The 15,270-nt window shown below is 48.6% G+C and overlaps 1 protein-coding gene across 1 annotated transcript in view; it reads left to right on the plus strand.

Annotated features, from left to right (window-relative positions):
• The window catches only part of LOC120836166 (paired box protein Pax-1-like), a gene marked incomplete at its 3' end in the record, with an annotated part of 35,978 nt that extends 20,938 nt beyond the window's left edge, over positions 1-15,040 (plus strand). The window contains exons 3-4 of the mRNA XM_040211706.2: positions 7,465-7,700; positions 14,845-15,040. Coding sequence (XP_040067640.2) covers positions 7,465-7,700; positions 14,845-15,040 — 432 coding nt within the window. The remainder of the gene's footprint in view (positions 1-7,464; positions 7,701-14,844) is intronic.
• Between the last annotated feature and the right edge of the window lie 230 nt (positions 15,041-15,270).

A 15,270-nucleotide genomic window follows, 5' to 3' on the forward strand; every position in this document is an offset into this window, starting at 1 on the left:
GGCTTCTAAAAAGCTGTAAATACGTTGATTGAAAAAAATGTTCCACAGACAACCGGAAGCATTCTGTGCGTTCGTCGTTTCGCGTATCGTGGGACTCGCGGGGACGGCGATGGCAGCGGACGACGGGCGTGGGACCTCTATTTCAGAACTGTCGTTCGCGGTACCGGCGAATTCTGTCTACCGTTAAAAGAGAAATTTGAGACTGATCAAAAGAATTGGTATTCATCCCGTACGACATGCCCAGCCACCAAGCCGATTTGCACGAAGACGTCGCCGAGCCGTCGCTCGGCGACGGCTCGGCTTCGCTCGACGAAGTATCGTCCACAACAAATGTTGTGGACGATACTTCGCTGAATTAAATGGTATGGGATTTCCGTTTTGACACCTGCGAACTCAATGTAATCACTTTCCACCTCGGAAAGCGTCCGCTTTCCGAGGTGCCCGTATATGTTCTACAGGAATTGCAGCCAGCCATTGGTCACGATCCCGTTGATCTTTCGGAAACTCTGTCGCACAATGCCACTTTTTTTTCGGATGCAGGACATGTGAGCCAGCTCTTCACGCAACATCTTGGGTGTATTCTTTTCGGAGCCGATCAAAATTCACCACGGGCACTCACTACTCATCTCTAACTCCTCAATGTACAAAACAACTCATCTTGGAGTACAGAACAACGAGCGGAACAAACATAACTGCAAAAGAATCGCACGGCGAGCAGTTCCCGCCAGAGCCGTATATTGGGAGAGTTTGGCCAGTGGGTGTGGCGACGAAGGCGCCGGAGAGGAGAAAAGTGAATGAAAGGGAGGAGAGCGTCGAAGGAGTGAGACAGAAAGAAGGGAGCAGACAGGAGACGACCGCCATTTTTTAACAACGCTGTCGGAGACCATACCTCGGCAAACCTCACTCATGAGGGCCCTCACTCACCCTCACTCACCCTCATCCTCACAGGTGAGGTGAGGGTGAGTGAGTTTCTGAACCAGGAAAATTCATGAGTGTGAGGGTGAGTGAGGGCCGTGAGGGCCGTGAGGGTGGTGAGGGCCGTGAGGGCGGTGAGGGCCGTGAGGGCGGTGAGGGCCGTGAGGGCCGTGAGGGTGGTGAGGGCCGTGAGGGCCATGCAACTCGGAGCAATTCGAATGCGTTTGAAGCGGTTGCATCCAATCAGGGACGCAAAATTTTCACGTGATACCTCGTGCCGGTGATGATGACACCTAAAGACTTGGTTCTGGTTTGAAATCGATCGTTTTTTTTTTAAATAAACTGTTTCAGAAAGGTGCATTAGTATTCTTAACGAGATTTAAATGCATAAAAACACGTTTATAACGCGTAATTGTGTCTAAATACTGCAAGAAAAATAAAATTTTATGATGACGATGGCAAATTGCAGCAATTCGTTGCTGCGTGTGATCGCGGGCGGCCCGTGTTGCTGGTGTTGCGACGTAAAGTTTCTGGGCGAAATTGCCCCATCTGAAGCTGGCCTGAGTGGCGTGAGGGCCATCAGTGCGTGAGGGGCGTGAGGGGTGTGAGGGCCGCAAGGGCGGTGAGGCGCGTGAGGGCGGTGAGTGGCGTGACGGCGGTGAGTGGCGTGAGGGCGGTGAGTGGCGTGAGGGCCGTGAGGGCGGTGAGGGCCGTGAGGGCGGTGAGGGCGGTGAGTGGCGTGAGGGCTATGAGTGCGTGAGGGCCGTGAGGGCCGTGAGGGCGGTGAGGGCCGTGAGGGCGGTGAGGGCTGTGAGGGCGGTGAGTGGCATGAGGGCCATGAGTGAGTGAGGGGCGTGAGGGCCGTGAGGGCGGTGAGGGCCGTGAGGGGCGTGAGGGCCGTGAGGGCGGTGAGTGCGTGAGGGCCGTGAGGTTCAGTGAGGGTGAGTGAAGGGCTGAAGGTGAGTGTGACTGTGAGGGTGAGGGTGAGTGAGGGGCTGAAGGTGAGTGTAGCTGTGAGGGTGAGGGCGAGTGAGGGGCTTAGGTAAGTGTGGCTGTGAGGGTGAGGGTGAGTGAGGGCGACCTAAAATGCCGACCTCTGTCGGAGACTGGTCGGAGAAGAGCACTGCTGAGGCTACGCGTCGTTTGCTACAGGCCGACTTCTTTTTCTCCTGAATAAAAGTTTGTGGCCATACGCCGAAAAATCTTCATTTATTAGCTTTTTAACCCACCAAGGAATAACAGATTGTCGTTTTCTTGCCAGAGCCAGCGATATAAAAGGAAATAATCGAGATTTAGATGCCGATCCCACGCATTCCGCCGGGAGAATGATCGAAGATGGCGGCCCTCCCCACTCAGGTGGGAGCAGCCGGGAGTTCAAGCGCATGCTGTCATGCCTCTCGCTCTACGCCCCTGCTGATTGGCTCCCTCGGGGGGAGAGCGCTACGGCGGCGAGATCATAGACTGGCCAAACACTCCCCATATACGGCTCTGGTTCCCGCACGCCGCATCGCACGCCGCATGTCGTGTCGTCTGCTACGGAGAGGAGAAAAAAAAAAACGCACGGTCGGTTGTAGTTACGTGACTTCCGCCACTCCACTCTCTTCTCTCCACTTCTCCGACCTCCGTCGGGTTTCGGTTTCGGTTTCGAGCAGTTGCGTCTTTTGGCTTTATTAAAAAAAATACGCTACTCCGTTGCACAATATTAATTGGGTAGTCCTCCGACACCATAATGTAGCGCCTGGCAAAAAATAAAAAAAAATTGGGGGGGGGGGGGGGGGGTGTCAGTGTCCCTTTAACACCTGCCGCAAGTCGCGGCTTTGACTGCATTCAAGTTGATCGAAAAGCGATTTCTCAGCCCGTGAAGCATCAATTCCAACTGAGTGAATATCCGCTCTACAGGGATTAATTCAAGACGGCAATTAAAACTTTGAGCGAACAGCACAAATAGAAAAGCAAACACAACAATAGAAATAGAGGCTACGACGTGCCATGCGGGGAAACAAACTCCTGGCTTCAAACCGCATTGGAGCGACTTGATTTATTGACTTTCAAATAATTACGGCATGATCGAGCGTTTGCTTTTTAATAAGAGATTCATTCCCTGAGCCATTCAAAATACTCTCAGCGGTATGACATTGATGGGAAAAAATCAACATGCTGGGAATATTTTTTTATTGCTTATTCAGTCACCGAGAAATTCCGTCCGTTCAAAACGACCAGTATAAAAGACGGAAACGCAGAGCAGGGGTGTAAAGGGAGGAAGTGGCCCAGTGGGCTAACGCGTCTCAGCTCGGAGCGTGGAGCGAAAGCTTGCGCTGGGAACCTCCTGGGTTCGATCCCCGCCGCCTCCGCCCGTTTCGATCTGGATGAGTTTCGTACCGGCACGCGTTCGAGTGATCACTACTGCGTGATGCACGTCAAAAATCCCAAGTTAGCGGTTGTACCGCACTGGCTAAATTTCTCATCTACAGCTAAGAGACAGATTACCCGTTGAGGCGCATCTCCATCAAGGCTGTATAAACATAAAAAGCAAGCCAATTCTTTTTCAGGGGTGTAGTGTTCGCGTTAGTGCGGTGTTCCCTTGTATTGATATTTGTGTGTGCCGTGTATGTGCTCAATGTATGTTCACCTGATGCTTGTAATAAGCGTATTGTGTGTATCGTAGAGGATCCCCAAGTGCAGTAGAGGCCTGAGGATATCAAAATAATTTTTGTTGAACATGAATTGGGCGGTACCTAGCGCCACCTAGCCTAGCGACTTGCAATTACTCCGCTTGACCCCGCCATCTGGTGGCTAGCGATGTAACCTTCTTTCACGCTACGCGATTAACAGCGGCTTCGAGTTTGCTCTTTGAGAGCGGCTTTTGGTTTCGCGGATTGAGTTCGCCCTTCTCCGTGATGTGCGGTTGACGAAGGAATTGTGACTCGAGGAACACCGAAGGTAAGACGCAAAGTGTGCGAAGTAACTGGGTATCGGTTGTCTCCGCTTAACATCGCAGTGCTGTCGATGAGAAGACTGAGTATTCTGCTTTCGAAACGCAGGTTTCTGTACCTGGGGGGGGGAATCTGGCTTCGGAAATAAACACAGTTCGCGGAAAGCTCGTGTTACGCTTTTATTTGCCGCTCCTCTCGTCCCGTACAAGGGACGTAGCGTCCTCGTCAAGCCTTATTGGGCTCGTTTCGCTCGATTCGGGGCCGCCATATTGAGATGCAGGCGACGGAGGAACTTTGCTCTATTGCTTCAGGGACGAAAGTTTCTCCCTTTCTACAGGAACATAGGTTACAAGACCGTTCCTCCCCTAAGGGAGGACTATTCATACCCTTTTTTCTAAGAGTGCAGCAGCCTGAACAGCGCTTGTTTTTATTTTCTCTTTTTTTTCCATACTGCTCAGGCGTGGCATAAACCGCGCGTCATCTCGAGTTTAATTTACTTTTTTTTTTTTAAATTTCATGTTTGCGTTTAGTTTTGTGAACACCAACAAAAATAAAAATACGGTGACGCGACAAACTGAATGCAACGGTGCATTAAACTATATGCCGCAGCCAATGCTACGAGCCATCAAACCAATCCAGTGCTTTTACCCTGCCGCGTGACATCGTGCTCCCCCTGCAGTTCTACCCAACGGAAAGGCTACGTGACACACTGTAGCGACGGACTGGCCAAGATGGCTCGTAGCGTCGGCTGCGGTACAACGGAAAGTGAAACGGAGTATAGGCAGGGTTTTCGCTTGGTGTTTTGTATTATGAACTGCGTTGTTTGCTGTCGTGATTTATCCTATGTAGCCGGCTAGTCACACTTTTCTTTCACCAGAGGGCGCGCGCACATTTTTACGCCTCCTCGAGTGCCTATACACCTTTCCAAGAAACACTCGACCCCAGGGGCAGCAAGCCGTTTTAGAGCCCAGTCACTGGGTTGGAGGCTAGACTGTCAACGGCGTCCCTCCTAACCCTAACCGAGTGTGATTTCGATAGGCGCAGTTTCGAACACTGCTGGCGGCTAAATTCTCGACCTTTCCCGCTGTATTTTGTGTTTCATGGTGCATGTATTTTCCTGAAGTCATTAAAAATGTACTGTACCACATTTGAAAGAAAAAAAAAAACAATGAAATCCTATAAACTATTTTTCTTGGGTACGCGCGCGAGAGAACGAATACGACTGGAATGTATAGTTCTAGTTTTTTGGGGTTTCTTTTCTTACGATAAGTTTTGACGGCGCCGCGTGATTAGTCGCATGTCAAACGCCACAGCGCTTAGCTGTGACAAATAATTTACAACAGAAGAGGGCCGAAAGGCATGCATTTTTCACGCTCACAAATAACGTGTTTACCAATGGACAGGACACGGACATACAATTGAGGAAGTGTTAACATTCGAATATTATTTTGTACGTACCACACGATGCAGCGTTATCTCAACATAATTTATTTGAGAAAGATCTCAAATTAACACAGTCAGATCTTGACGGTCGGACGGAATCCACTTCGTTTTGGGGCACGTTGTGGGGAGAGCTTCCTTTTTTTACAACAGCACCAATGCAAAGCAACGAACGCGACTGACCCGTTTCCCACCCCAACCCGGACACCTATTTTTGGAGATGACTGAGGATTCTACGAGGATTATCTCTGGAAGGGGGGAGAACAATGTTCGCGAAATCACGTCGACGGCCGTTCGACGTCCTTCACCTCCTTCGTTTCTCGTGAATGTCGAGCAGAGAAGCTTGAATGGCCAGACACTTACCAGCCCTATTTCTCAGAATGGAAGATAGCACAGAAAGGGTACGCAGCACGCGTAAAAAAAAAATTAAGTGGAAACTTTCAATAGGTGCCAGAAAACGTCGAATGCAAAACCGCAAAAACGCACGTAGAGAACCTCGCTGAGCGGGTCTTCACAGTTCAAGAGGGTGGCAGAAACTTTCTAGCTGATAGAGGGCGCGAGAGTCGCACCAGCCGCATCACCATCAGCAACATGGCGGCGGCCTAGGGGCGTTTTTTTGGAAATGTGTATAGAAACACGGGCGGGAACGTGTTTTGCGAATGTAGATGGGCGGCATGACGCAAAGGGATATAACAACAACAGTCGCGGTTACGCATGCTAGCGTCAATAGGATTGTGAACGCAATTCAAAAGGAGGTATCAGTGATGCACTTGGACTTTGCAAGCGCCCTGCCCTCCTTTGCTACGGACCAGGGGCTGTGTGCGATCAATGGAATAGCCTAGCAGACGACGCTCCCACCAGAAAGGGCTTTGTGCGCACGCGCTTAATCTCTCCGGTATCGCCGCACGCCTCCGCGGCACGGCACTGGCCGTCCCGGCGGTCGACGCTCGCTTGATATTATTAAAAAATTGGGCGACTGTACGTCCCTATAAAATAACATCGATCTAGCCTAACGGTGAATTCCACTCGAAGATTTGGAGCGCTCCAAGAGCGCCGCTTTTGGAGAGCGCATATACCACTCGCAGGTCTGGCTCAAGTTGGTCATCTTCCGCTCGCACATTTGTGGCAGCGCAAGCCCCTTGGGGCGCTTCTGACCGCGCCGACAACCGCTCCGTCAACTTCGAGAGATCTCTCCGGAAGTCGACAGCAGCGCGTCGCTGCGCATGCGCGTCACGGGCCGAGCATGTCCAGTCTAGTTCGGTCGGTCGGTTGTTCACACGAGTGGTTACAGGCAGTTCCTGGTGTGTGCATTGCGTCTCGTACGCTGCTACCTCGAATGGTTCATGAGGTGTAGAGGCGGGACTGGAGAGTGGCAAATCGTAAATGTTGATATCTGCGATCTCGAGAGGAAGAACGAGAAAGGCACGAAAGAAAATCTGAACGAAGCAGACGCGAGGTTATGGCGTGTTGATTTTGCCGCAACTGGTTGCTTACCCCTGTACATTGCATGCCGCCGGTATCTTCTCGCGCAATAAAGCGAGAACAGGCTAGGCAGCGAAAATGCGGCTCCATCTTCCGCTCGTTGATTTAGAGCGGTTTCCACGGAGCGGTTCTTCTCCCCCGCAGAATTTAGAAACCAATTTGGATCTACCCTGTAGTGGAGTTCAATATAAGACGGGCCTAGACGCGAAAGGGGGGTTAGTAAAGTTCCGCGAGGTGCCGGACTTGTTCGGCTGCATAATGGAATAAAACAGCGCAAAGATAAAAAGAAAGAGACAAACAAGACAGGACAGAGCTCTGACTCGGAGCTAAGACTTCCAAAAGGGTGCGCGTGCGTTTGCGTAGTATAATCTGTGTGTTTTTCTTCTTCTTTTTCTTCCTTTTTTCTCTTTTTTCTTTCTTTTTGTCTTTATCTTTTTCGTTGAGCAAAGACGTTTTAGTTGCGAGTCAGCGCTCTGTCCTGTCTGGTTTGTCTCTTCCTTTTTTTATCTTTTGCGCTGTTTTATTCCAGTATGTACAACGATTACCAACTAGCCCAGCTATCAACCATACTGTTCTACTGCATATATCTAGGTGAGTAAGAGTTTAGTTGGTGTTAGTCTATCTCGGTTTTGCAGTGATGATGATGATAATGACGGGGGGCGGTGGTGATGACGATGACGATGTTAACGGGCAGGTGGTGGCTTCGATCCGGGAGCTGAAGCGCAAGGACCCGGGCATCTTCGCCTGGGAGATCCGCGACCGTCTGCTGGCCGAGGGCGTCTGCGACAAAGCCAACGTGCCGTCGGTCAGCAGCATCAGCCGCATCCTCCGGAACAAGATGGCGCCCTGCTCGCCCTCGCCCGTCGCCGCCACGCCGGGCAAGGCACCCTGCGTCGAGGTCACCCACAGGACGACGCCCTCGGCTCCCAGGTAGGCAGATAGACGCGCCCCGGGGAGTCACTCGACGTGGTCCCTGGACCTTCTCGGGGAGGAGTAGCCTGCCTATATTGCACAGTGTTTCGAACTGCTCGATCGAAGCCACGTGGTTTAAGGGCGTCGTTTGCAATACGAGCCGCGAGGAGATGAAGAAAGCATTGATCGCCTGCGAGCGTCTCGGTATGTCTACCTGCTTTCCTTCGTGTTGATGGGCAAATAGCATTTTGCTGCGGGTCAAGATCAAAGAAAGGATAAACACTTAGTACAAAAGAAACACAACCACATCAACTAGCAACGGACACATAACAATTTAAAAAAAGTTAGCAAAAGATGGGGTTGTGTCGTTTTTGTCCTACACGTTAACTCTTTCTTTAACCTTGGTATGTCCCTTCGTGCCACGTTACACCGAAACGCACGCGTCTTCGCGATTGATCGGCGCAGGAGGCATCTGCCGTTGAATTGCAACGCTCTTCATGTTTCCAGTTGCTCCCTCTCTTAAATCTAGGCTCTCTATTGGGCAGTACTTGGGAGATTCAACCGTAGCGCCCCAAGCGGCGAAGTTGACAGCTAAACACGTGGGGAGAACAACATGAATTAGTTTGTTTTTGACGGCGCTCTGAACTGACGTAATCGAACGCTGCGTCTGCGCTCGGCTGGGGCATGGGTTCAACCAGTGAAGCACCGCTTTAACGCGAGTCCCTGTCGAACGCTAACGCGGCACTCGTGTCAAACCGGTGGCCCAATCTCGATCGAGGAAGTTGACGTAAGGAACCCAGTCCGCAGGCCTTGCTTCTCGTAGACGCTGAGCTCTGTTGGGGCTGGACAAAAAGCCCTCCGCCCCCTTTCCCGCCGGCGCGACAGACGAGAACCGGCAATACTTCGTCATCAACTCGACTGTATCGTCTGATACAGCCGAAACTGCCTAGTCGATCTGCCCACTAAAAGCAAATGGACAGCGCAGTTTGCCTCGTTTCCTTTGTCTGTTTCATTACGAAAACGTCAAATATGCAGGGTGTTTTCTTGGGCTGTATAGAGGCAACCTGCAATGCTGTTTGGTTCGGCGCTATCTAGCGAATAAAGTAAGAAACATTGGGTATATTTTTCGAGGGTAAAGGCGTTAAAAACAATGGACAAGTAAAAGAAACGAACAACACAGAGCGCTACTTGCAACTGAAGTTTATTCTCGGAAAATATATATATATATATATATATATATATATATATATATATATATATATATATACCGTGAAATCACGACATGTACGACAGATATGTGACATCATCCAATCACTGCTTGTCTGTCTGCTATCTACTTTAGGAAAGATTTTAAAAACCTCACCTGAGAGCCAAACAGGGCGATCGATGGAGCGCTGACACACGTTGCTTCAACGGACTCAGCTGTGAAAAACGCTTCAGATACCTCCCTTGTCATTTTGTTTCGGTTTCGGGCTAAGATAATGGTGTTGTCAAACTTCGGGACACACCCACATCTGTTACAGTGCACAGCCAGATTTCCCGAGGGTGACGATCTAACTGTCAGTGCATGCTCCCGGAGCCTATCATTTATACAACTACCCGATTGGCCTGTGTATACTTTGCCACATGATAAATGAATCTGGTAAACCACGCCCTCGCTACACTCCACATACCTGGTCTTAAGTTTCTTCTGACAGACACCGACGCGTGTCTCCCCTCGTCCACTTTTACGCACAATCTGCCCAATTTTTGAAGAGCTGAGAATAATACAGGAACCCCATGTTTTGCCCCACTTTCATTATATTGTGTCTCACCTTATGCGCATAAGGTATTACAACTGGCCTAAGCCTTGGCTTCTATTGAAAGAAGCCAAGGCGTAGGCTACTCGCGCCAATTGCACGAATGCGAAATTTAGCGTACGACTACATTACCCACGCCCTCCAAATATTTCGAAAGCCTCCTGATGTAGTGGTTTGAGGTGACGCTCAGGAAGTTTCTAATTCGTACCAGATGTTTATCTCCACCAATTAAGAACTGAATTAACAAGTTTTATTTATTCAACAAACCTTTTGTGACAATTAACTCCCTATATTATGTAATCCTGGAGGTATATCTCACCTGGACAGACCGTATTCGTGTAGCTATCACGGCCTTCCTAAAAGCAGGTCGTAAAGCGAAAGAACAACCTGTATATCTCTTGCTCGTCGATAGATGTTTTTAGAATAGAACTAGTCTTGAGTAGTAAGGCGTTACTGTAACTTGGTTACTTTTTTGCTAAATTTAATCCGTAATCCAAATTATGTGTTCCGACATTTTGAGTGTCATGTACGCCTCCTGCCAACCTGTGCCAACTTTACTTTTAATTTCTGCAATTTCATTGGCTTGTGGATGGGGGCGGGGTGGGGTACATTTCCTATTATTTGTAGTCTATACCCTCGTGGAAAGGTAAATTTAGAGCTACGTCGTCACTTCTTAAATGCAACGGTAACGTTAACAAATTACCATTTTGTTGCGGCAACTGTAACACTATCCTCGCTACTTTTATCTGATAGTAAGTGTAACTGTAACGAATTACTTCTTGAATGTAGCTTTCCAGAGACTGAGTAGAATACATTATTGGGGAAGGTAACTTGGTGAACATGTGACAATCAAAAGCGTTATGCAAACGAGTAATATACGGAAAGATGATATACTGTGTCACCGTCACACGAAGGTAATCCCCCCCCCTCTCTCTCTCTCTCTCTCCCGAGCACGCGTTCTATGCACGGCATTTCGTCAGGGCTGGTGCCAAGTTTCCCTCTTTAGCAGTTCTTTCGTTCAGCCGTACTCACGCCGAATGCACACGCGGCCCTCGTGTTCATACTCACTTGGAGTACTTGATCCCACAATGGCGGGCCCGGATAATTGGCGCAGCAGCTACAAGGTGACCCGCACGTTTGGAAAGGTCAATTGAGCGACAAATATGCGAAAACAGGTTGATGAATGTTTTAAGGTCCGATGTATTTTAATGTGAAACGTTTAGAAGCAGGGTTTTCAAATTTAGTGCAGCCAAAAAAAAAAACAAAACAAAACGTAACCGCTATTTGTCACGCTAAATTAAGCGGAAAAACTGAATTTGTGTGCAGGTCACGTGATATCGAGCCATGTGACGTCATTTTCCCCTATACGTTTGGCGGGCAATGGGGTGGAGAGGAGCGGAGAGTCCTAGAGGCAGAGCTTGAGAAAAAAGGCCTGGAGGCTACTGGCGCTAAACCAAGAACGTTTCACGCAGCGACATACTTTCAGTGTAGTTTGAGATAATCTTTTGCGTAACTTGTGAATTGCTTTAGCCTCTCATTGTAATCAGCGCCAATTCTGCAATAGTAACATAACCTAAAAATAAAAAATAAAAAAAAAAAAACGTTAGTTTGCAAATTTTGGTTTATAATACTACTGAGAGTGATGGTTATCTTCCCACACACCGTACCCCAAGACCGATACACATGCAGTGAACACGGTAGCTATGTATCTAGTACTTGCATGTTTTCTCGAAATTTTAATAGCATTTGTATTCAAATACAATTCGGTCAGTCTTTCGCATCTTTACTTCGACAAATGCTCGCGAGTGCTTTGCCCACTCGTCCTGCCCGATACTCGTGTGAACCCTTTCACTCGGCGTTGCAGACAGCTCAGGGAGGATCGTGGGTCTTCTGCATCCGACCATACGGGGCTTGAGGACATGCCGAAGGGCAAGTCGCCTGCTTCTTGCGCAGGAGTTGCGATGACGTCAGAACGACGCCGAGCTCCGATTGGCATGGATTGAAAAGATGGCGCGTAGACCTCAATGATGCCTCCAGCTCTACCTACTATTTTTTTCAATCAGCTAATAAGAGCTGGGCGCTCTGACGTCGTCTTAACCCCTGTGAGAAAGCAGACGAACTCGCGCTCTGCATTGGACTCCTTAAGCAACTGTCGCACTTTTAATTCACCGTAGAAAAGGCAGTATGGAGACAGTTTCTGAAGCGTGTTTCCTCCTTGTCTCATTGGCCATACAAACACTGACTCCAGGCATGTTCGAAGCATACGTGTGTATGAAGCCAAGATGCTTTGAACAACCGTGAGGCGTGTTCGCAGAAAATATACCCTTTTCAAAAGTCTTCGCCATCTCCTGTCCGCCATTGATTGATCACAAAGTCTGAGCTCGTACTGAAAACGAGTGTGACGTCAGCGTTCGGCGAGGACTCGGATCCAAGCACGCGCCTCGTGTCCAAGCAATGGCGACCGCCAATGTTGCTCGATAGACTTTTGGAAAGGGTCTATTGCTCCGAACACCGTGTCTTTTGTGCGACGCGGAGGAGTAGTGTGACTGAACCCATATTTTTTATTTATTTGTTGGTGAAAATCGCCGGCCGCCTATCAAGAGGCCAAGGCAAAAACAATGAAAAGATTACTAGAATCAGAACCAAACATCGGGTAAAAACAAAATTATGTACGACAAAAGTAAACAGGTACGTAAGCATAGGTAGATTTGTGCACACACATGAGCAAAGCTGTACGCGCAGTGTGCATGTGACACAAAAACAACAAAGAACTAAGAAACAACCGCCGTAAACTGCATGGTACCTAATATTTCCAGTCGATTTAGAGTCTCGCGTCGTCATTGATGAGTGACTGGGGGCCGTCTGAGAAGGCATCAAAGCAGTCATTGTTTATCCGCTGTGACGGAAGCTATGCTTCGTTTCACCTTATGTTGTACCATGATGATATCTGCGATAAGCAGGCGTTCAAGTTGACTTGGTCAGAACCACACAGAATTTCTGAAACACGACGCAGTCATCAGCGAAAAATCGACACTTAACAGAAAGATAAGTTATTTCAAGATCGTTGATAAACATCAAAAACAAAAGACGCCCAATTAGTCACTGACCCCTGCGGTACACCGGAAACAACGCGTGTCTTTTGTGGCTCACGACCTATGATGCTTATATATTGTGTACGACTGCTCAGATAAGAGTCAAGTCATGCAACTATTTTATTATTATTAAGGATGCATCTCAACTTCTGCAAAAGCTTGGGATGGTTCTGTGGTCAAACGCTTTTGCGAAATCTAAGAAAATGACGTCTGTTTGGCCGGATTTATCTAGTATCCTTGCCAGCACGTGGGTTGTATGCAGAAGCTGCGGGACTGTAGATAAGCCGCGCTTAAAGCCGTGCTGCTGCGCGCACCAAAAAGGTTGTTTTTCTTCCAAGAAAATCCGTTTCGTGATTGTTTAAGAACTGCTCAATAACCTTATCAGTAGAGCATAATAAACAAACTGGCATGTTGTTTCGCACTTCGATAGTACTCCCGGATTTGTGGATTGGGACTATTCCGGCATTCTTCCAATCGCTGGAAACCACACCAGTAAAAAAACTATGATTGTAAATTACATCTAAGTGTCTGAGCACCATTCAGCGTATCCGCGGAGAAAGATACTCGGCATCGCGTCTGGCCCGCTGGATTAGTTGTCGTCGTTTCGGAGAAAGTGTTGCGAAGATAACCTCTTTAGACACAACAACGTCCGGAACTCTGAAGTTGCTATTGCTATACAATAGCAAATTGGGAATTGCCGTTATTGTATACGGACGAAAAAAAAAAAAAGGTTAAACAAATTCGCTATTTCCTCGTCGTCTTCGACAATCTGATCGTTATGCTTGACTGCCTTCGATGGCTTGCTTTTCTTTGATAAGTAACCCCAAAATTTCTGCGGGTTATCCTTCAAGAAAGAAAGCATTTTTTACGTTAAAAAGCGAAACCGAGCATTTTTTTTTTTATTAGTGCGCAGCTGTTTACGTAGCACTTCCAAGATGCCGCTCATGTTCTTGAGGTTTCTTCTCACCCGGCTAATCTCCCGTTTTAAACGAAGAATTTCGCGCGTTATCTAAGGATTGTACTTTTTTACTTTCTTTGAGAGCATAGGAACGAACCTACTGGTACAGATGTGGACGGCCCTTTTTGAAGAAAGACCATAATGTGTCTGAGCTCACACCGCCCTGCATTTTAATGTCGGAGACGTTGTCGAATGTTGATCACCTCCAGATAATCTAATATGTCAACATCACTCGCCCTACTGTAATCACTGTACGTCTTGGCTTCTCTTTGAGTCGTTACACGAAAAAATTCAGGAAAGTCACAAACTACAATACCCTGATCCGATATGCCTTCCATAACTCTTGCATGAACACCTAGCAGTGCCAGACTCTGAGACAAAACATAACTCGAGCAGTGAGCTAGATTGTGTGGAGTAACGTGCGTTGCGTCTCTAACAACTTGTTGTAGGTTATGACAGAAAGCTATGTCAATAAGAGCGTGTGAGCTGTGGCGGAACTCGATGGTAATCGCGTTTTGCCACGGCTAGCCTTGTGCTTGCTGCACTAGTGGTAACTTTGGTGCGCGCCCGAGTTCCCCCCGAGCTTCAAATCGCTCTGAAAAGAGTTTATTTAGTGGTTTTCGATGACGCCCAGTAAGTTTCTAATTGGAACTTACTGAGCGTCATCAATCGGAATTTACTAAAACGAGTTTCTAATGTCTATTTTAACTATTTCAAGAGTTAATTAACGAGTTTTACTTAATTAGCCGACTTTTCGCAAAGATTAGCCACCCACATAATGTCCCCCTGGCCGTAGAACTCACCTGCACAAACCGCATAAGTGTAACTTGCATTACTTTTTTTTAAACAAATCTGTAAATCTTTAAAAAACACACCCTGTATGTATACTTTTAAGTAACGCTTTTTTGTGACACTCAAGCGTAACGTTTTTGGCATGAGGTCTCATAAACGTACAAAATCTCCCTAAGCCCTTTGGTCAGCTTTGACAAAATTCTGTATAGAATAATAAGTTGGTGGGGGAGCGCTTTGGGTTCCCCGGGCAGCTTAAACTGCGCCGCGTTGCGCATGTGCTGTGCGATGGACCAAAGGCCCACTAATGGATCGTAAAGTGGCGTGCACCTGAGCACCCTGCGCTAAATCTGGCAAGACATACGCCAGTTAAATTTAGCGAACGACGTCACATCCTTGTCGCTTTTTTCTGGGGCCTTGTTATGCCGGCTTTTTCTCGCATAGTCAGGTTTAGGACAGATCCTACATCAAAAAAAGATTGCGTGACAGTAAAGCGTACACTCTCTGCTTCCCTCCTCGGACAGCGTATGCGGCAGCGGCGGTGGCATGTACCCGTCGATGCACTACGGGGCCGGCGGCGGCGCGGGCGGCGGCTACGGCGACGCCGAGCTTCTTTCCAAGCCCCGCTGGGCGGTGTCCCCCTTGCTGGGCCACCACCACCAGCACCACTACCACCACCACCACAGCTACTACCTGCAGAGCTACCTGCACAGCCAGCACCAGCACGGGGCCGCGGCCGCAGCAGCCGCGGCGGCAGCGGCAGCGGCCGCCGCGGGCATGATGGCCGCAGCACAGCCGCTCTGACGCACGCAGGACCATGCTGTGGGGACTACTCACGAGCAAGACGCGTGAACGTGACCCCCTTAGCCCCCTAAAGCCTCGGTCACATTAACCACACGTCATACAAGAGGACGGTGTTTGCGGATGATGAGAGGATGATCTGCGCCTCG

This window comes from Ixodes scapularis, unplaced genomic scaffold (genome assembly GCF_016920785.2).
Source record: "Ixodes scapularis isolate PalLabHiFi unplaced genomic scaffold, ASM1692078v2 PGA_scaffold10__122_contigs__length_95168666, whole genome shotgun sequence".
Lineage (NCBI taxonomy): Eukaryota > Metazoa > Arthropoda > Arachnida > Ixodida > Ixodidae > Ixodes > Ixodes scapularis.